Source organism: Mercenaria mercenaria, chromosome 11 (assembly GCF_021730395.1).
Source record: "Mercenaria mercenaria strain notata chromosome 11, MADL_Memer_1, whole genome shotgun sequence".
NCBI lineage: Eukaryota > Metazoa > Mollusca > Bivalvia > Venerida > Veneridae > Mercenaria > Mercenaria mercenaria.
Genome location: NC_069371.1, coordinates 20,529,503 through 20,550,487, shown reverse-complemented (window position 1 = coordinate 20,550,487; position 20,985 = coordinate 20,529,503). Strand labels below are relative to the sequence as shown.

Genomic DNA, 20,985 nt, shown 5'->3' with positions numbered 1-20,985 from the left:
TTGACCGTTTTTATAGAATTTTGCCTACATTCCTGTCGATATCTTATTAAAATCGTTATAGAATTCAAACTATATTACTTCTGAAGCAGTGCTAAAAATATTGATGCAATAATAACAAAAAAATGAATGCACTACGCGCATTTTTTGTGTATGTGTAAACAAAAGTAACGTCGACCGATGGAAATTAGATATTACGATAGGTGGCACGTGCTCTTGGAATGGAAAATTACCGGCATGACGTTTTGGTATACTTTATGTTCGAGGTAAATTAGATACTAGATTTGTAAAATTATGTCCTTTTGTTAGATTGACTTCCGGTTATAAGCGGTTTGATGTCGTCTGCATCCTATGGCTTTAGGCAACATTATCGGCAAAGTTGACACGTTTTCGGAATACACGAGATAATAAACAGTCCGCTTTATCGATTTTCTACTAGCTGACCGCGGGTTACTTTCTCACTTGCCATAATTATCTATGCATTTGTTAAATAAAATAATCGCCAGTTTCAAGCACCAAAATCAGTTTTTCCCTCTCTGTGAAAAGAAAATAAAAATATTTTTTTCTCTGGAATGCAATAAAATTATTCGAGTCGGGGCAATTTTATCGGGTCAGTAGGTAAAGGTCAAACAAACTTAATTTTATTTTAAGCCTGATTTTTTGCATTTGCATTTTCTTAAATACTTCTGCATATGAAAACATTTAATGTTCTAAATTAACTTGGCATCATTCTAATAACTTGACTAGTTTTGCATGGAGGAATTTCTTTTTCATTTCTCGTATTTTTTGTTGTTAAAAATGTGACATTTGTAGAGGAATTTTTTCCAAGCTTGACATTGAGGAAAGCCAATAAATTTAGAAATAAATATTTGATGTAAATATGTTTATTTGAGCCGTGCCATGGGAAAACCAACATAGTGGCTTTGCGACCAGCATGGATCCAGACCAGCCTGCGCATCCGCGCAGTCTGGTCAGGATCCATGCTGTTCGCTAACAGGTTCTCTAATTACTATAGGCTTTGAAAGCGAACAGCATGGATCCTGACCAGACTGCGCGGATGCGCAGGCTGGTCTGGATCCATGCTGGTCGCACACCCACTATGTTGGTTTTCTCATGGCACGGCTCATTTGAATTTTGATGGTACAATCTGATGTATAATTATATCTTTCTACTTGCTTAATGTTTAATTACAAGTTGATTATGTGACATAAATATTTTATCTTATCATCAGACGAAGTCATTTTCCATGGTAAGAGAAAAAGTTATTCCAGTTCTGACTTTAAAATGTTTAAATGTTATTCATTATTCTAACACAACCAGCAAATAACCTACATACATGTAGAGTAAAATCTATCTCGGGTTATTCTGCAATAAACCACTCGCGTGCAATGACGTCATCCAATCCAAGTGCGTAGCACGGGCGTAAAAAGTAGTTACCATTTTTTCTAGCACTGTTGATACTAGTATGGCGTGTTAGAATCGAAATAATAAGTTCCCAAGTGTGATTTATTGTAGAATAACCAGAGTTTTTCGTTATTATGCGAAACAATATATCACCAAGGCCTATGGCCTTCGTTATATATTCTTACGCATAAGACTCAAAACTTGGGTTATTCTACGATAAACCACATTTGGGAACTTATTATTTCTTAATTTTAATACCACCTTCTTGAAGAAGGGGTATATTGTTTTGCTCATTGTCTAAGTCTGTCATTCAGTTATTCAGTAGACATTTTGGTTTCATGCCAGTTAAAAATGGGTAATGCTTTGGTTTACCTTTAAAACTTGCATGTATTCCTTTGAGGATAGTTTATGACACTGTTGTTTTGGGTCAGTAAGTCAGAGATCAAGGTCCAAGTGACTGAATGTTGGAGTCAGTCTAGGGTTCGCAAAGACCTAAAAAAGTCCTTGAATTTGATGCTAGACCTTGAAAATTCTCGGAATTTAACCAACCAAAATTCTTAAGTAACTTTCAAAAGTCCTTAATTGAATTTGATGCTAGACCTTCAAAATACTCTGAAAATTCTTTTGAAATGCACTGCTTGAATTTTACTGTTCTGTCATCAGCTTGGATTGTGTAACATACTGCTACTTATACGCACCAAAATACGGTAAAGTAAAAATGAAAAAAAAAAAAGGATTAGAAAAATTGAAGATAATTGAAAGAAAGTGATGGTATTTTGCTCTTAGGGATTTTTGTAGGCAATGGTAGCAGTCAGTTAGACTGATCACTACCAAGTCAAATGTAAAGCCTATGCAGGACTTGTCACAAGTAGTAGTCCAAATATAAATAGTCCGAATTTTCTTTCTTTCCATGTACCCTTTCTCAATAGCATCGTGTTATCTCCTACTCTGCTGAATTTCAGTATGACTCTGTATTATTAGCATTCTGTCAAAATCTGCGTAGTCCTATTGCATGCTCTAGATAAAAATGGTGGCATCAGAATTTTATATCTCGAAAAAAAAACACCAAAAAACATTAAAAAGAAGCTATAAAGGAGTAATTCAAAGGGTTGTACTTAATAATAAACTTTCTTATGTGAAAGCTTTTATACTTAATCGAAGACCATAAACCGTTTTGATAGCCTAGTGGTATAGAGTCCACCTCAGGTGTGGGAGGTTGTGGGTCGATCTCCGTCCACATCATACCAAAGACGTGAAAAATGGTACCAGAAGCTCCATTGCTTGGCGCTCACCATGAAAAAAGAAAATGACTTCTCTTCTCGCATACCCTCGTGGCGTTGGATTCCATCAGGAATGAGGTGTTAACAGTGATTAATATAAGTTGTAGAACTTCCTTCACAACTGACCTGAAATAAATTAGTATAAATGAAGACTAAAATTTTTGAGACTGCATGTGTTCCTCAAGCAAAAATGTAAGTTTACATAAAAGTATTATGAATGGGAGAAGTACCTGAAATGGCACATAATTAGCACACTGGATAACCGGCTATCTTGACGCCCGCTGGAAATGTAACTCAGCTGGAAATGTAACGCAGCTGTAAATAGGTAGGTAAAGTTTTTCATTTATTTCATTAAAACGAAGCCAATTCTTGCAAATCAACTTAACAGTTTTATCAAGGAATGACCATTGCTTACATTTACAATTTCTGGGCCAAAAACGATCGTTATGTTTTGAGATATTCGCTAACAATTTCTTCACTTTGAAAAATCGAGCAAAAATCCAAAGTTTTGCGCAAATTGTTTTGTTTATGAACAACCTGTGAAAAATTGTATCATCTGGTTGAACTGATGTGTCCTTTCGGAACACCTGTGTGAAGTTTCCGGGTTCTACGTTATTCCTGAAAAAGTATATTAGCCGTTAAATAGGCATGGTCGAAAAAAAAAGACTGTCGAAAACGGCCGCTAGTGCTGTCATTGAACTCAGATGTTAGCATTTATAGACTATCCATTAACTCCGATGATTTTGAATACTTTTGTAAGTAAAAAGTATTACTGGCAGTGATTTGACGGAAACGTAATTATTTTTAAAATTGGCACTTTCATTTCAAGAGGCTTTAGGACTATATTCCTTCACACCCGGGCTGAATTTAAACGTAGTTCACGCGTTCTTGCCATTTTTCCAGCATGCGAAAGCCAACCATATATTTTTTTGCAGTTACACCGAAGCAATATAGTACATATTGCAATTTTGCCAGCTTTTGATGGTGGAGGAAAACCACTACAGGTGCCTCCGGGCTACTACAGAAAGTAATTTCACCTCGGGTTTTGCAAGTGCAAATGATTGCTTCTGGCCGTCAGTCCTTGATGGTGCTAGATGGTGTATAATATTATTTGCTCATACATAATTATTTAATTGCTCCTAATGTAAATCTGCTATTTTGTTTTATTCATAAATACTCTTTCAACAAATACCAGTTTATTCATGGTCTAAAACTGCAAGTTGTTGATGTCTAGAGGCAAACGATTGAAAACGATTGTTTCAAATCTAAATAAGCAGTACTTTGCAAAATCTCACATGAATGTTAATTAGTTATTTCTTAGCATGGCAGCCACATGTAGCTTTAATCAACACATAACAAGGTAGATCGGAACTGTTCTTTGCTTGTTTACGATCTTACGATAACGGATCCCAGAATTTGTCACAAGAGTTATCCCCCTTTTGTGCAGTTTACGCATTTGCTCTTTCTGTCTCACACTGTTATTTTGTACAACGCTAGGTATTGTATATTGTTTCACATACATAATGTTTTTTTGTTTAAAAATAAAAGTTTTACGCATACACAGTATTATGTGTATAATGTCTCTGTACACCTCATACACCGCTGAACAATAGTAACAGATGTACATCATTCTGAAATCAAATGTAAACTATATACATTATCGAGAAACGACTGGGAACTTAATAAATAAGTACATGCATGATCCATAAACAATATAACAATGAATTGAATTGAATTTTGAAATTATAAATCATGTATTACGTGAAAAAAAGAAATAAACCCATTATATCATTGCCTACCAACTGTAAATCAGCTACTTCATCCAGCATATTTTTCTATTGAAAAAAGGTAAGGAAAAGGACATATTGAAACAAGTTAAATTGCCTTGCAATACATAGTTTGCAATCAAATAAAACCACATGCAAATAAAAGTTATACTATACGACACTATAGTACAAACATTAATCAAAAATGCAACCTTGACCTTCCTGAGTTTCACTGTGTAATTAATAATATAAAATTAATTCAAAATACCACACTGAGTAACAAAGTTATGCTCCGGACACGAATTGTTGCTTGGAGACCGGACTCGAAACTGCGACCTTAATTTTCAAGGAAGGATGACGACTCTTGCATGTCTAAGATATTTTGGCTGTAGTAAACATTTGCGTAACATATTTCAAAATCTCTCGATGAATGATAAAGTCATACGCCAGACAAAACAAAATGTTGCTTTATAAACCTATGGAAAAAATGAAATTAATACCATATATTTGAAATTTTGTCTATGCATGTAGAAATTGCCAGTCTGACACAAAATACTTATATATAGGTCTGTGTTATTTTTTTTGTTATACTGACATTGGAGGTGGCCATTAATGAATGGGCCTCAGCAATACTTGTATCATTGGTAACACATGTTTGAAGTTTAAAAATTAATACTTAAAAACAAAGAAGTATTATAGGTCTTTGTTAAAATCAGTCCATGCATGTAGAATCAGATTCCGGACAAGACACTGCGGGCGGACGAACGGACAGACGAAAGGAACTAAGCAACTTTTAGACCCTAAACCAAACGTACAATGATAATGAAATCAACCAGAATTACTCGACAAGGCAATAAGGACCATACATAAGTATATTCAAACAGTTTACGGACTGCAAGTATACACATTTTACACAAATTAAAGACGAAAGAAGTCGCAAAAACACAGACAGACAAAACAGATCCAAAATATACATAAAGAAGAGACTCTACGGGACATATTACATGTCTACAAGATATTTTTTTTACTTTGATACAGCTGTATTCTCGATAGCCGACAGCTGACTTCAACGACTGCCTTTTGCAAATACAGCGGCCGTTTTCGACAGTCTTTTTTTTTTGACAATGCCTATTTAACGGCTAATATACTTTTTCAGGAATAACGTAGAACCCGGAAACTTCACACAGGTGTTCCGAAAGGACACATCTGTTCAACCAGATGATACAATTTTTCACAGGTTGTTCATAAACAAAACAATTTGCGCAAAACTTTGGATTTTTGCTCGATTTTTCAAAGTGAAGAAATTGTTAGCGAATATCTCAAAACATAACGATCGTTTTTGGCCCAGAAATTGTAAATGTAAGCAATGGTCATTCTTTGATAAAACTGTCAAGTTGATTTGCAAGAATTGGCTTCGTTTTAATAGAAATAAATGAAAAACTTTACCTACCTATTTACAGCTGCGTTACATTTCCAGCTGAGTTACATTTCCAGCGGGCGTCAAGATAGTCGGTTATCCAGTGTGATTAGGAGAGTTAGTAATGTTGTTCTTTGTACGCAGGCTTGGTAAATGAGCACATTTTACCTTGAGGGATGAATGAAATCTGTTTGAAATAGTTGAAAAATGTTGTTTCGACTAACACGCCTTGGAAATTTGAAAAAAAAAAATGCTTGAAAAAAATCTTTGAATTTTCTGTCACATGTTCTGTATGAACGATGCAGTCAGTAACCAAAGAGAATGCCTTGGCCTACAGTGATCAATCTTATAAAGATGGTTGCCAGTAGGGTTTGTGGGTCAAAGGCCAATGTCACTGTGGCTTAAAGACTGAAAGCAGTTTCCGATCAAACTGGAGAATGCTTTGGCATAGGACATTCAGACTTCATAGAATAATTGATTGTGGCAAAAAGATTACCCTTATTGTTCACTTATGGCCACATAACAGGGTTAGACACTAACTTATTTGAACAGGGTGCACAAAGGAATCTCTAACTTTTAAATCTTGGGGTCCTCCTCAGGTTTTGGGATCCCTCTTAATATGATATATGAAAAAATCACAACAAATGTCAAAACAAGTCGAGAATTCTTATTTCAAGTTTATATCACATAGATGCTTTACATGCATGCAATCTGTAAGCATCTGTTAACTGTTGATTTTTTATTATTCAGGACCAGCACTAACTTTCCGCCTTAGGTACATACATATTTTAACTGTTTATTAGCAAAATATCTTACAATATTTTTCAAACAGAAATTAATCTTTATTTTTATTTATCATTGACCAAAAAAAAACAGGTATCCTGACAGCACGCCATCTTTTACAAGTTGGTGTTCCTCCTCAAAATTTGGGATCCTCGGGGCCCCCGGGACACTGTTAGTGTCTAACCCTGCATAACTACTTAGCATTATTGTCTGTGGCCAATATATGAACTTTGTTGTTTTTTGGGTCATTATTTCACAACATACAGTTTGATTACTAGGTCATACGTGTTTACACATTTTCAAATAAAAATTTCTCTACTTACAAAATGACATTTCTACTTTCTGATTATGTTTTGTTATAGCCTGAGCTCATGTTTTTCTTATACTAGAAACACTAAATTATGGAAGCTGGAGTTAAGGTTACAAAACGCAATCTTTAATGCATGTTTACAAACATGATGTTTACAAAAACGAACTGTACTACATGCCCTGTTATATCAGAAAGGCCATGATACATGATTGTGGGCATATGTTTTTCTCAAACAGCTCTGGTGTGTTTTCATTTTATGTTATGTTATTTTATTAACCTGATGTTTGATTTTCGTTTTAATGCTTGCTTGTATTATTTCATTTAAAGCTTCAATGATTATAGAGGTTTTGAATTATACAAAAATAGAAATATATTGGGAAAACAACTGTGGGAGCAACTCAATTACTGCTCAAGCGAGCACAGGTTGGAGTAGTCTCTAATCAAATAGTCCAGGATCAGGAAATTATAGTTGTCTTGTTATTTACATTCTAAATGCTTTGAAAAAATATTATTATTTTTTAAGGACGGATTTTTTGTTGATTTCATTGTTGCACCAGTTTGCAAAACTAAATCACAAGGACCAATAAATTACTATATATTTGGGTTTAGAATTTAAAAACAATAAAGTTACGGCTATAAGAAACAGTCATTTTCACTGAAGCCATGAAATTGTATAGCAATGAAGTTACTGGTAATTTTTCAGTAAAATTATAATAATACTGAAATAGAGGGTTGAGTACTCTGCCATCCTATTGCAAGTGCAGCACAAAATGTTATCTCGGTGTATAAGATATCTGTTTGGTAACAATCAGCAATTTCAGTGCAGTTAAATTTACTTCTTTGTTATGTTGGCACTTTCTCCTAGTATTATATAGCTTGTACAAGCACTTGGTTGCCCATAAACACTGGAAAATGCTGACATCATGTAAGGAGAATCGGGGCTCAACAAATCCAAATGTCTGCACAGAAATATGGGGAGAAATTGGCTTCAGGCAAGTGAAAGAATTAGATCTCTGAGCAAAAATGTAATGAAGTCAATGAAAAAAGAGCTGCAGAGAAATCAGATCAACCGAAAGCCGAAGTTGATTTATTGTCTGCAGTTCTAAAACTAGTCCCGTTCCGTTACAACAACATAAAGCTTGACAAGATTTCGGTATGCACCGGATGCCCGAACTTAAAAATAGACATTGTCAATGAAAATAGTTTTCCTTTTTTTTCTTCCTTACTGAATTGCAGGACAAGTAGATCTACAGATTGCAGCAGGACAAGTGTAAGTTCTAAGCAGCTGGTCTAGCAAGATTACTTGCTGTCAAAGAATTTGTCAAGCCCTGAAAATATATAATCAAAGGAAAATTGCTGGTTGTTACCATGAGTCTATTTAATATTTTTTCTAGAAAGTGCATCTTGTACATGCAAAATGATATTTGTTAGGTATCTGTAAAGTTAATGTTGTATTTTTTTATATCTTTAGTCAGCAAGAAAGAAGAAGAAAACAAAAAGAAAACTACTGAATACGTTGTTAAGTTACACAATTGTCAGGCTGAAAGAGAAGGTGGGTACATAGATTTGTTTCTCAAAATCTGCTGTGAAATAAGATATTTTCCCAAGACTTAAAAGTTTGCTTTTTAGTTAGAATTTGTTTGCAAGGTGAGAATATTTGCACTGTATGACCTATATTATAGCCTTATTTATAACAGTTCTTTCATGACAGTTTATTGTCTCAAATATAGCCTGTTCTCAAACATAGTGAAAACATATCCCTCATGAAAATTTGCAGTGTGTTTTTCATAATATTTTTCTGTGAAAAAAGAATAATATAGTCTCAACCTATCAGTTTATTGAAAGTGGCTGTAGAAATTCTGATTTTGTAAAAATGGACATTGAATCAGAGATAATTATTACCGTAAAAACTGCACTATTTTCAGACTAGAGAGTTACACAGAATAGGTCATAGGGAAGAAGAGAAGAAATACATGCCATTGTTTGTATACAAGGCAATGGATTTAAATAAAATGGAACAGAAGGTGATGGCTCACAAGTACAAATGTATCGAGGAATTCCTCGCGGACGCTCATAATATACTACACAATATGGTCCTTATATATGGAGGTAAGTTGTTATGATATGGTCCTTTTTATGGAGGTAAGTTGTTTCAATATGGTCTATACATATGGAGGGAAGTTGTTTCAGTATGGTCTATACATATGGAGGCAAGTTGTTTCAGTATGGTCTATACATATGGAGGCAAGTTGTTTCAGTATGGCCTATACATATGGAGGCAAGTTGTTTCAGTATGGCCTATACATATGGAGGCAAGTTGTTTCAATATGGCCTATACATATGGAGGCAAGTTGTTTCAATATGGCCTATACATATGGAGGTAAGTTGTTTCAATATGGCCCATACATATGGAGGTAAGTTGTTTCAATATGGCCCATACATACATTGAGGACAGTTGCTTCAGTGTGGTCATTACACATGAAAGTCAGATGTTTTAATATAGTCCTTAGATATGGAGAAAATTGTTGCATATTGCACACATTACAGCTATATTTGTTACAATTTTTGATATTTAATACTGATTTGTGTACATTCAACTTCACTCTAATGGTTTAATAGGAAATTAAAGATCAATGCACATGAATAATTGAAACATCTCCAGGGATTTACCAGCTTCATCACACCTAAATTTATGTGGAGAAATTTTAGAATGATTAAAAATGCAGTGTCATAGTTACTGTCATGCTTTGGCATCAACAAGCAGTGGAAGCAGCTTGCTATTGTTGAGAATTCCAAACAATTAAGACTATCCTATAGGGAAATCTATGACTGTCTCATTCCATTGAGACATATTAAATTTCTGTTTTCAATTATTGATCTATTAATTATATATTAATCTGAAGCAGAAACTCTTTAACTTTGCCAAAGGTAGTCAGTATCATATGACTGTGTAACATAATATTTTCTGTTTGTATATTTCTGTTAAAATAATTAGTCTTTGAAAAGTTATCTAAAGATTTCATTATATATATATTATAAATATGTTTCTAAATTTTAGAAAATAATGAAAGTGAAAACATACTTAAATTCTTTAAAAAATTCTGGAACAGTATTCTTTGGTCTCCTAGTTTTACAGGACATGTAAACTCTGCTTGTTTTTCCCAATTTTGCCCCTGATTTACTTAATACCTGGTAGATAACTGTCCATCTTTCAATTTGGACAATACCATTAACTGTTAAAAGGGGTGTTTACCAAAAAGATACTGACTGAATGGCGAACAGTGCAGATCATGATCTACACTGCTCATAAAGTCGTAAAGGCAAGATCAATCATGTCCAGCATTATAAGGGTTAAGGAGGCCCATCAGCTCTATAGATACAATACAAGACTTCCTTTCATAATTTTCAAGTTTCAAATCCCAAGGTTAGATGTATATACTCAAATGACTTGAAAACAGTATAACTGGGGTTGTAAAGGAATACAGGACCACTGGTTGGGTAAACTGACAATTGTACATGACTGAAATACTGTTGAAAAAATATCCATATTTGAATAGAGTCTGACTTTTCAATCGTCTTGTTATAATTGGTAAGCTGTGATCACTGATCAATCCCTAGGAAAATTATCTTTATATGTATGTTCCTAATTATGCCCCCGTTCAAAGAAGGAGGGGTATATGGTCTGTATGTCGGTCGGTATGTAGACCAATCCGTTTCTGGATGATATTTGAAGGGGGGTATATTGTTTTGCAGATGTCGGTCAGTCTGTATGTCGGTATGTAGACCAGTCCATTTCCGGATGATATTCGAAGGGGGTATATTGTTTTGCAGATGTCAGTCAGTCTGTATGTCGGTCGGTATGTAGACCAGTCCATTTCCGGATGATATTCGAAGTGGGTATATTGTTTTGCAGATGTCAGTCAGTCTGTATGTCGGTCGGTATGTAGACCAGTCCATTTCCGGATGATATTTGAAGGGGGGTGTATTGTTTTGCAGATGTCAGTCAGTCTGTATGTCGGTCGGTATGTAGACCAGTCCATTTCCGGATGATATTCGAAGGGGGTATATTGTTTTGCAGATGTCAGTCAGTCTGTATGTTGGTCAGTATGTAGACCAATTTGTTTCTGGATGATAACTAAAAGGTGCTTGAGCCTAGGATCATAAAAGTTAATAGGGAGGTTGGTCATAACCAACAGATGACCCCTATTGATTTTGAGGCCCGTTGGTCAAAGGTCAAGGTCACAGTGACCCAGAACAGTTGAAGAGTTTCTGGATGATAATTCGAGAATGCTTGGGCCTAGGATCATGAAAATTGATAGGGAGGTTAACCATGACCAGCAGAATGATGACCTCTATTGATATTGACGTCAGTAGGTCAAAGATCAAAGTCACAGTGACCTGGAACAGTTGAACCATTTCCGGACAATAACTTGAGAATGCTTGAAACTTGGTTCAACCTAGACTTGGGTCTAGGATCACGAAATGTGACAGGGAAGTTGACCAGCAGGGGGTATATTGTTTTGCAGATGTTGGTCAGTCTGTATGTTGGTCGGTATGTAGACCAATTTGTTTCTGGTTGATAACTAAAAGGCGCTTGGGCCTAGGATCATAAAAGTTAATAGGGAGGTTGGTCATACCCAGCAGATGACCCCTATTGATTTTGAGGTCAAAGGTCAAGGTCACAGTGACCCAGAATAGTTGAACAGTTTCCGGATGATAACCCAAGGATGCTTGGGCCTAGGATCAAGAAAGTTGATAGGGAGGTTGGTCATGACCAATAAGTGACCCGTATTAATTTTGAGGTCAGTAGGCCAAAGGTCAATGTCACAGTGAACCAGAACAGTTTAAACTGTTTCAGGACGATAATTTGAGATTGCTTTGGCCTAGGATCACAAAACTTAATAGGGAGGTTGATCATGACCCCTATTAATTTTGAGGTCAATAGGTCAAAGGTCAAGGTCACATTGACCCAGAACAGTAGAACTTTTGTGTACAGTGACCAAATAATTTCTGTTTCTTGTGCAGTTGCTGAATGCATCAAGGGGGGGCATTTCATGTTCTTGTTGAAAATAAGAAATTTATAAAAAGATGTTTCTATTTCACAGATGAAGTAGGAGGCATGACAGAACTTGCCAAGATTATGATACGAGACTGTAAATATGATGTAAGTTTCATTCTGTAACTTCACTTCCCTTGGCTGCTCTGTCACAAATTATGTCAAGATGGAAAGACATTTTCTTTAATTTGTGTTAACTGTAAAAGTGATGGTTAAAGTTATTCGATAAATACTCTGATCAAGACAGAAGGGTACAGATTCAGCAATATTTATATACATTAATTTTAAATGATGTTTATGAAGCATAAATCCATTTGCTGTTGTTTTTGTTTTCAGCTGTATGTGGCTGCAATAGTAAACATTTTTCCTTTTTATGCTCCCGAAGGGAGGCATATAGTTTTTGAACCGTCTGTCTGTCGGTCTGTCCGCATTTTTCGTGTCCGGTCCATATCTTTGTCATCGATGGATGGATTTTCAAATAACTTGGCATGAATGTGTACCACAGTAAGACGACGTGTCGCGCGCAAGACCCAGGTCCGTACCTCAAAGGTCAAGGTCACACTTAGACATTAAGGGATAGTGCATTGATGGGCGTGTCCGGTCCATATCTTTGTCATCGATGGATGGATTTTCAAATAACTTGGCATGAATGTGTACCACAGTAAGACGACGTGTCGCGCGCAAGACCCAGGTCCGTATCTCAAAGGTCAAGGTCACACTTAGACATTAAGGGATAGTGCATTGATGGGCGTGTCCGGTCCATATCTTTGTCATCGATGGATGGATTTTCAAATAACTTGACATGAATGTGTACCACAATAAGACGACGTGTCATGCGCAAGACCCAGGTCCGTAGCTCAAAGGTCAAGGTCACACTTAGATGTTAAAGGTCTTTTTTCATGATAGTGCATTGATGGGCGTGTCCGGTCCATATCATTGTCATTCATGCATGGATTTTAAAATAACTACGCAAAAATGTGTGACACAGTAAGACGACGTGTCGCGCGCAAGACCCAGCTCCGTAGGTCAAAGGTCCTAAACTCAAACATCGGCCATAACTATTCATTTAAAGTGCCATCGGGGGCATGTGTCATCCTATGGAGACAGCTCTTGTTGACACATGAATGCTTTTTTGCTTTCAGATAGATGAAATGGCACAGTGTCAAAACTGTTATTATATGTCCAATGCTAAACCAAGAGACTGGTTTGCACAACCCTGTGTAAGTATACAGTTAGATATTTCACTTTTATAAGGTTATGTAAGGCCTAGTCTTAGATTTCAGCTTTGTCATTGGTCATTAAAGATAGAGTTCAGAGTCAACTGGGACACTAAACTGTATAACCTCTGCATGAATTATGTGACATGTAGTTATGGTTTATAGACATTTTAAGTATATTGCCCCCCTCCCCTTTTTAAGCTCCCTTGTATTGAAGTAGGTGATGTTGTATTGGCATGCTGTATATTTTGTAAAACATTGGTAACTCTGTTACAATTTATTGTGTACCAGTGTGCTTGCCGTGTACCATTCGGCAGAATTTCATCTAACCTCACAAGTGACCAATGTTAAGCAAAGTTGTGTTGAAGGTTATGTTGAAGTGGGATATAGTCCGTTTAAGGAAGTGGAGCTGTATTTCTGTTTGAGGAAGTATTCCTGTTAATCAATTTGGAATTCTTCAGATGGGAATATAACTCAAGGGGTAGATAGGTTACTGTAAAAAATGGGGAATTCCAAAATGTCACACGGAGAAGACATAATTTTCTGATTGTCATCACAGGTCCACTGCCTTAAAGAGAAATATTTATTGAAAGAACAGGGAAAGGTCTACATTAACAGTCATCATAATGGGCATTACGTTCAGTTGAAAATAAAAAAAATAGTTATAATAATCATGTAAGTGATTGTAATGCCTAAAGAAATATGTTTTGTAAATAGTTTCTTTGAAAAAAAGCATTTTGAAGGATTGACATTAACATGAACACATCTCTTTTTATCACAGGATCCCCCACATGAGCTGGTGTATGCCAAGCTGAAGGGCTACAGTTACTGGCCTGCAAAAGTGATACATTATGTTAACAGTGAAAGATATGATGTCCGATTCTTTGGCGGACTTCATCAGCGTGCAGTCATTCCAAAAGACCAAATAAAACCAATTGACACAGATCTAAAGAAGTTGAATATTAAGAAAACAGGAGGTAAACGTCAGAATTTTGCATGGAAATAAATCAAAGTTATTTATGAATTTTCAAGTCTGAAAAACAACGAAAGCATGCTTTCATGTTCTTTATAAGAGGATTGGTTAGTTTGGAAGAAGACCATGTGCAGACTTCAGTATAGACTTGAAAATGGCAGTCTTATCACATGTTCTAACTCATTGGTTGATTCAAAACAAAGAGCTAGAGTGAAGCCACACATATTGTTTTGTCTGTTCTTAGAAAGTTTAGAAGATTAAATTTCAGCTTTTGCATTTGTTTGTACGTTTAGTTGGGAGTTGTAGTCACACCAACATAGTCCAGATTATATTGAAACTTGGAGCTTTTAATTGAGGTAGAACCCATGTGCCATTTCATACATTAATCCTGGCTCCAAGGGATCTGGGTAGAACCACTGACCTAATGCAAGCCAGCTGAAATAAGGACTTCAGACACTATCATATGCTTCTAGCCTACATTTTAAATGCAAATTTTTCCTTAAGTATTTAAACAATACCCAAAGCGTTTTGAGTCAGTGATAAACCAATGTATTAGTTAATTTATTACAGCAGAATCTGATTGGTATCTATTCCTATTAAGATGTTTTTCTTATTTTATCTGGGCCAGGGTATATTTTCTTGAAAAAATAAAATGTTTTATTTCCAAGAAAATATAATGTCATCATTTTACGGAAGTTTTAAATATTTTAATTCCAGTAGAAAAAAGTGACAAAATCTGTTTATTTAAGGAAAAAATAACATTTTAAGATTAAAATCCTATAAATAAATAAAAAGGAGAACGATATTTTTGCAAACAACCTGTACTTGATTTATCTATACACTGTTTATAATGTAAAGTTATTGACGCATTACATTGTGTGAATAGGTATACATGTATAAGTGACCGGTCAGTTTTATTATAGTGGTTCAGGTAGTTATTTAAGTACATGTACATGTCTGTATAGCTCTGTTATAAGTGATGGTAGATATTTGTGTGCTGTATAACATTAATACTAAGAAAAGTCAGTCATCTTATCAAGCCAGGGTGGGTTCTTGCTTAGGGTAAGTACCAGTGGCACACATAATATTTGAGCCGCGCCATGAGAAAACCAACATAGTGCACTTGCCACCAGCACTGATCAATCCTGAACAGCCTGCACATCTGCGCAGTCTAGTCAGGATCCATGCTGTTTGCTAACGGTTTGTCTTATTCCAATAGGCTTTTAAAGCAAACAGCATGGATCCTGACCAGACTGCGCAGATGCTAAGGCTGGTCTGGATCCATGCTGGTCGCAAAGCCACTATGTTGGTTTTCTCATAGCACGGCTCATTTCGCTTACACATGTAATAAAAATGTATCTAAAATGACAGTTCTGTCTGAGGCTTGCCTAAGGAAGCTGGATCGGAAAAAGTTAAATCCGGATAAGTCTGACAACAACCCATCTATAGATAATGTTGTCTATTCGGGTCTGAAATTGTGGGCAAAACATATTCGAAAAGTTGAAGCAGGTCGCTGCATAAAAATTCCACCTGAAGCTCAGCTGAACCGTTTAGTTCATTTTCGCTTCTAGCCGTATTTGTATATGCCATCTGCATGGAAAGCGACTTGACACATCACTTTAGTGTCATCACACTGAATGTGAAACTGACACTGATATGACCTGCCAAGAAGCTACTGTTCTTGACCTATGCATCACAGGCATATCAATACCAAGCTTCATTTCTGTTGGATAGACTATAGTCAGGATCAGATAAAATGCTGTGCACATATTGCCCCTTTTTTGTTGTGTTAAGGCCTAGTCCGCCGCAAAGAACAATCTTCAATTCAGTTTTTACCGAGGGAAGAACATGAAGTAATGAATGCGTGTTACATGTAGTATGTGTCAAAAAGAAATAAATATAAATGCACAGAAAAAGACGAAGAAATGAAGAAATGAAAAATATATAAAAAATACAAAAAAAAAAATAAAAACAAAATGGAAAACAAATTACATCCTCATCGCTAGTGGCGTGCGCGTCGCGATGAGGGCATGCAGAAGATCACCTGGTGTTTTGCTAGTATTTTACAGCACACATTTGCCAATGTGCTGCAACAAACAACCAGGATATGATAATGAAAATTTAACCCAACGAATAATAATGAATTAAAAGTATTTGCTTCTCTCACTACTCTACATGTATAACATGCCTATATGTGCCCATTCAAACACTTGTATAGTATTTTAGTTATAAACAGATGTACAAATATGTGACTATCAAATTATCAAAAATGAATATAAAAAGTATTGGTTACTTTACATTTGGGAACAACCTGTAGTTATATTTTTTTGTTTAAAAGTACTGCTCCACCCCTTGCATCAACACAATAGTCACAGAAAATGTGTATAATTAATATCTACATATACTGGCCAAATGGTTTTGATGCACGGGGGGGACAATGTTCTTTAAATCAAAAATAGCTTTTATATGTATATAACAGGGTACGTAATTCTATTTAGAGCAAAAAATACCATTTTATGAAAGAAATATTAAAAAATTTGACTTTAAGAAGTAATCTCAAATATGTATTTTGATGGTATATGTAATTAAATACTTATTTCTTAGCGGTTTATTTTTCACTCTTGGAGTAGGCATACCATTTTATGAAAGAAATATTAAAAAATTTGACTTTAAGAAGTAATCTCAAATATGTATTTTGATGGTATATGTAATTAAATACTTATTTCTTAGTGGTTTATTTTTCACTCTTGGAGTAGGCAAATTCATAAAGAAAGTGTCTGAAGTCCTTACCTAAAGGCTAGATAAGACAGTTGAGGAGCAAGTGACCTTAAATACTTAGCTATAGGACCAGCCCCATTTGAGTTTAGCTAACTGGACTGACTGAAGGAGTCTACCATAATATCAGATATATTAGCTTGGCAATCATTGAGTGGGTTTTTATCAAGTTGCTAAATTTTGAGTGGTTTGAACATTAGATGAGCCGCGCCATGAGAAAACCAATGTAGTGCATTTGCGACCAGCATGGATCCAGACCAGCCTGCACATCTGCACAGTCTGGTCAGGGTCCATGCTGTTCGCTTATGGTTTCTCTAATTGCAATAGGCTTTGAAAGAGAATAGCATGAATCCTGACCAGACTGTGCAGATGCACAGGCTGGTCTGGATCCATGCTGGTCGCAAATGCACTGAGTTGGTTTTCTCATGGTGCGGCTGAAATGAATAAAGTTGCTTGTGTGTACCTTTGTTTTATATTTTATTTACTTCTTACCAAAGGTTTTGTAAAAGCAGTAGAAGAGTTAGGGATACACAAGGAAATGTTACAGGAGCGTAAAGACGCAGAGGTCGTTGCCGACGATGACGATGAGGATGAAGAGGAAATATCACATCAGGAAACACAGAAAGAAAAACGTAGAAAATCCAAGGTTGGTTTGTGTTGCTGCCTATTGCAAGAGATTTGACTAATTAATATTTATGTTTTTATGTACTGTAGATTGGATAGCATTCACAGTGATTATAATACCCCCACAAACAAGGTTTGGCAGGTAGGGGTGCTTTAAAGTTTTGTTCCATCTTGCCCATCCGGAATATTTATTAGCCCACCATCATCACGGCTATTCAAATCACACTGCGTCTGTGGTCCGTCATCCTTCCGTCCATTAACAGTTTCTCGTTATCGCATCTCCTCAGAAACCACTGGGGGGATTTTGACCAAACTTTGTCAGAATGATGTATTGGTACCCTAGTTGTGTCCCCCTGAAAATCAGACTGGTTCAGGAATTTTTTAGTGAGTTATGGCCCTTTGTTTATTTCTATAATTTACATAGATTTATATAGGGAAAAACTTTGAAAATCTTCTTGTCCAAAACCACAGAGCCTAGGGCTTTGATATTTGGTATGAAGCATCATCTAGTGGTTTTCTACTAAGATTGTTCAAATTATTCCCCTAGGGTCAAATATGGCCCCGCCCCGGGGGTCACATGGTTTACGTAGACTTATATAGGGAAAAACTTTGAAAATCTTCTTGTCCAAACCACAAAGCCTAGGGCTTTGATATTTGTAATGTAGCATCATCTAGTGGTTCTCTACCAAGTTTGTTCAAATTATCCCCCTAGGGTCAAATATGGCCCCCCCCTGGGGGTCACATGGTTAAAAAATGGTACTAGTAGCTTCCTCGCTTGGCACTCAGCATTAAGAGGGTAGTGCTAGGACTGGTCAGCCCGGTGTCAGTATAATGTGACTGGGTGGGGTATCATGTCACGTGTCTATGGCGTGATATTCCAGTGAGGCAGCACTATAAAGTTGGGCATTGTGCTCACTGCTACAAGTAGACACCATCGTTTATATGACTGAAAAATTGTTGGAAAAGACGTTAAACCCGAACACACACACACACATGGTTCATATAGACTTATATAGGGAAAAACTTTTAAAATCTTCTTGTCAATAACCTACAGCCTTCAAATTTGGACCACCTGCATGGTTTTGAGTGTCAAGATGAACCTTGACATGAGTTGACCTTGATTTTGACCTAGTGACCTACTTTCACATTTCTGTAGCTACAGCCTTCAAATTTGGACCACATGCATAGTTTTGTGCACCGAAAAAAAACTTTGACCTTGACCTAGTGATCTACTTTCACATTTTTGAAGGTACAGGCTTCAAATTTGGACCACATGTATAGTTTCATGTTCCGAAATGAAATTTGACTATGATTTTGACCTAGTGACCTACTTTCACATTTCTCAAGCTACAGCCTTCAAAATTGGACCACATGCATAGTTTTGTGTACCGTAACAAACTTTGACCTTGACATTGACCTACTTTCACCTTTTTGAAGGTACAGGCTTCAAATTTGAACCACATGCATAGTTCTGTGTTCCAAAATATAATTTGACCTTGATTTTGACCTAGTGACCTACTTTCACATTTCTCAAGCTACAGCCTTCAAATTTGGACCACTTGCATAATTTTGTGTACCAAAATGAACTTTGACCCCAAGATTGACCTAGTGACCTACTTTCACATTTCTGTAGCTACAGACTTCAAAATTAGACCACATGCATAGGATTGTGTACCGAAACAAACTTTGACCTTGACATTGACCTAGTGACCTACTTTCACATTTTTGAAGGTACAGGCTTCAGATTTGGACCACATGCATAGATTTTTGTTCTGAAGTGAAATTTGACCTTGATTTTGACCTAGTGACCTACTTTCACATTTCTCAAGCTACAGCCTTCAAATTTGGACCACTTGCATAGTTTTGTGTACTGAAATAAACTTTGACCTTAAGATTGACCTAGTGACCTATTTTCAAATTTCTCAAACTACAGCCTTCAAACTTGATGCACATGCATAGTTTTGTGTACAAAGAACTTTGTCCTTGAAATTGATCTAGTGACCTACTTCCACATTTCTCAAGCTACAGCTTTCAAATTTGGACCACATGCATGGACCACATGCACAGTGTTGTGTACTGAAATGAAATTTGACCTTGAGCTAGTCAGTCTTGAAATTTGGAACACTCAAAAATGGCACATTGTGATCTCTTGTTCTTGTTCTGGAAGATCTCTGGAACTGATAGAGATATTATTTAGAAATTTAAGAAATGCTTATAGGATCAAAAGATAAGTTAACATACCAGGTCCTGTAACTCTGACTTTTCTTTGACAAAATTATTTCCCTTTAGACAATGTCTCGTCCTGTACCAGATAGGTTTCCTTAGTTTTATCTGCATTCCATCATTTTGAAATTTAAAACAGCCTTTTAGGATTTAAGTTCACATAAGATGTCCAACAACACTGATTTTACATTTATCAAGTTTTTAGTTCACCTGCTCTTTGTTAACGTTGTTAACCCTGTTTTGGAATTATTTTCAACCTTTTTTTCATGAAATTCAGACATAGAATTCATCATATTATTAAAACAGACATAGACTTATCAGGTCAGACATAAATTTCATCAGTTCAGACTACCAGATCATTGAAATTTATGAGACATGGACTTTATCAGGTCAGACAGAGACTGTATTAGATCCTTTTCAACTTTTTTTCTAGGCATCTGTTGATGACACTGATTTAGATGAAGACAGACCATACAAAACAAAGAAGGAGAAGAAGAGGAAACATAAAGATGATATTGATGAAGTGCCTTATGAAAAAGAGAAGAAAAGAAAGAAAAAGGATGATGGATTTGACTTTGATGATAATGTTGAGACAGTCAGTTCCAGCAGCTTTTCATCTTCCAAAAGGTCAAAAAGTAAAAAGGTATGGGTTAGTAACTGAAGGTTATACAGTCAATGTCATGACTTAGATTATGTAAGGGATATAAATTTAAATAATGAAACTCAGTATAGGAAACTTCCTAAAATTTTATTGTAAAACCATACTTAGTGGCTGTATAGTGCAGTTAGTAGGAATGAGGTAATTAATCACGTTATCATGAATAAATGGTTTATCGTGAATTGTTGGCGGGAATCATAAAATCTTCAGTAGTATAGGAGTTGTTCTGGGTTCCTTTATGTGCATGCACTATAAGTCCAATCTTCAATGAGTAAATAATTTATAAAGACTGACTTACTATTTAGACGATTAGGCAGTTGCTGGAGACATGCGCTTTTCTCAAAAGCAGCTCTAGTTGTTAGAAATTTGAGCAGAAATACATGAATATGCAATTAAAGCAAAAGTCATGGAGTAATGTGTTTCAAAATGTCCAATTCAGTATAGCCAATATGCAGTTCAAGCCAAAATGGTGAGGTAATACCAAATGGATTTTGGTTGCTCG

General features: G+C 35.9%; 1 protein-coding gene across 2 annotated transcripts in view; it reads left to right on the top strand.

The window, feature by feature from the left end:
- The window catches only part of LOC123532418 (zinc finger MYND domain-containing protein 11-like), a 45,900-nt gene that overhangs the window by 14,550 nt on the left and 10,365 nt on the right, over positions 1 to 20,985 (top strand). Inside the window, exons 5-12 of one of the 2 annotated variants that reach the window (XM_045313844.2) lie at positions 1,229 to 1,246; positions 8,429 to 8,509; positions 8,883 to 9,066; positions 12,063 to 12,121; positions 13,156 to 13,233; positions 14,012 to 14,207; positions 17,476 to 17,624; positions 20,259 to 20,468. In XM_045313844.2, coding sequence (XP_045169779.2) covers positions 1,229 to 1,246; positions 8,429 to 8,509; positions 8,883 to 9,066; positions 12,063 to 12,121; positions 13,156 to 13,233; positions 14,012 to 14,207; positions 17,476 to 17,624; positions 20,259 to 20,468 — 975 coding nt within the window. The remainder of the gene's footprint in view (positions 1 to 1,228; positions 1,247 to 8,428; positions 8,510 to 8,882; positions 9,067 to 12,062; positions 12,122 to 13,155; positions 13,234 to 14,011; positions 14,208 to 17,475; positions 17,625 to 20,258; positions 20,469 to 20,985) is intronic. The other variant, XM_045313846.2, reaches the window with a different exon arrangement.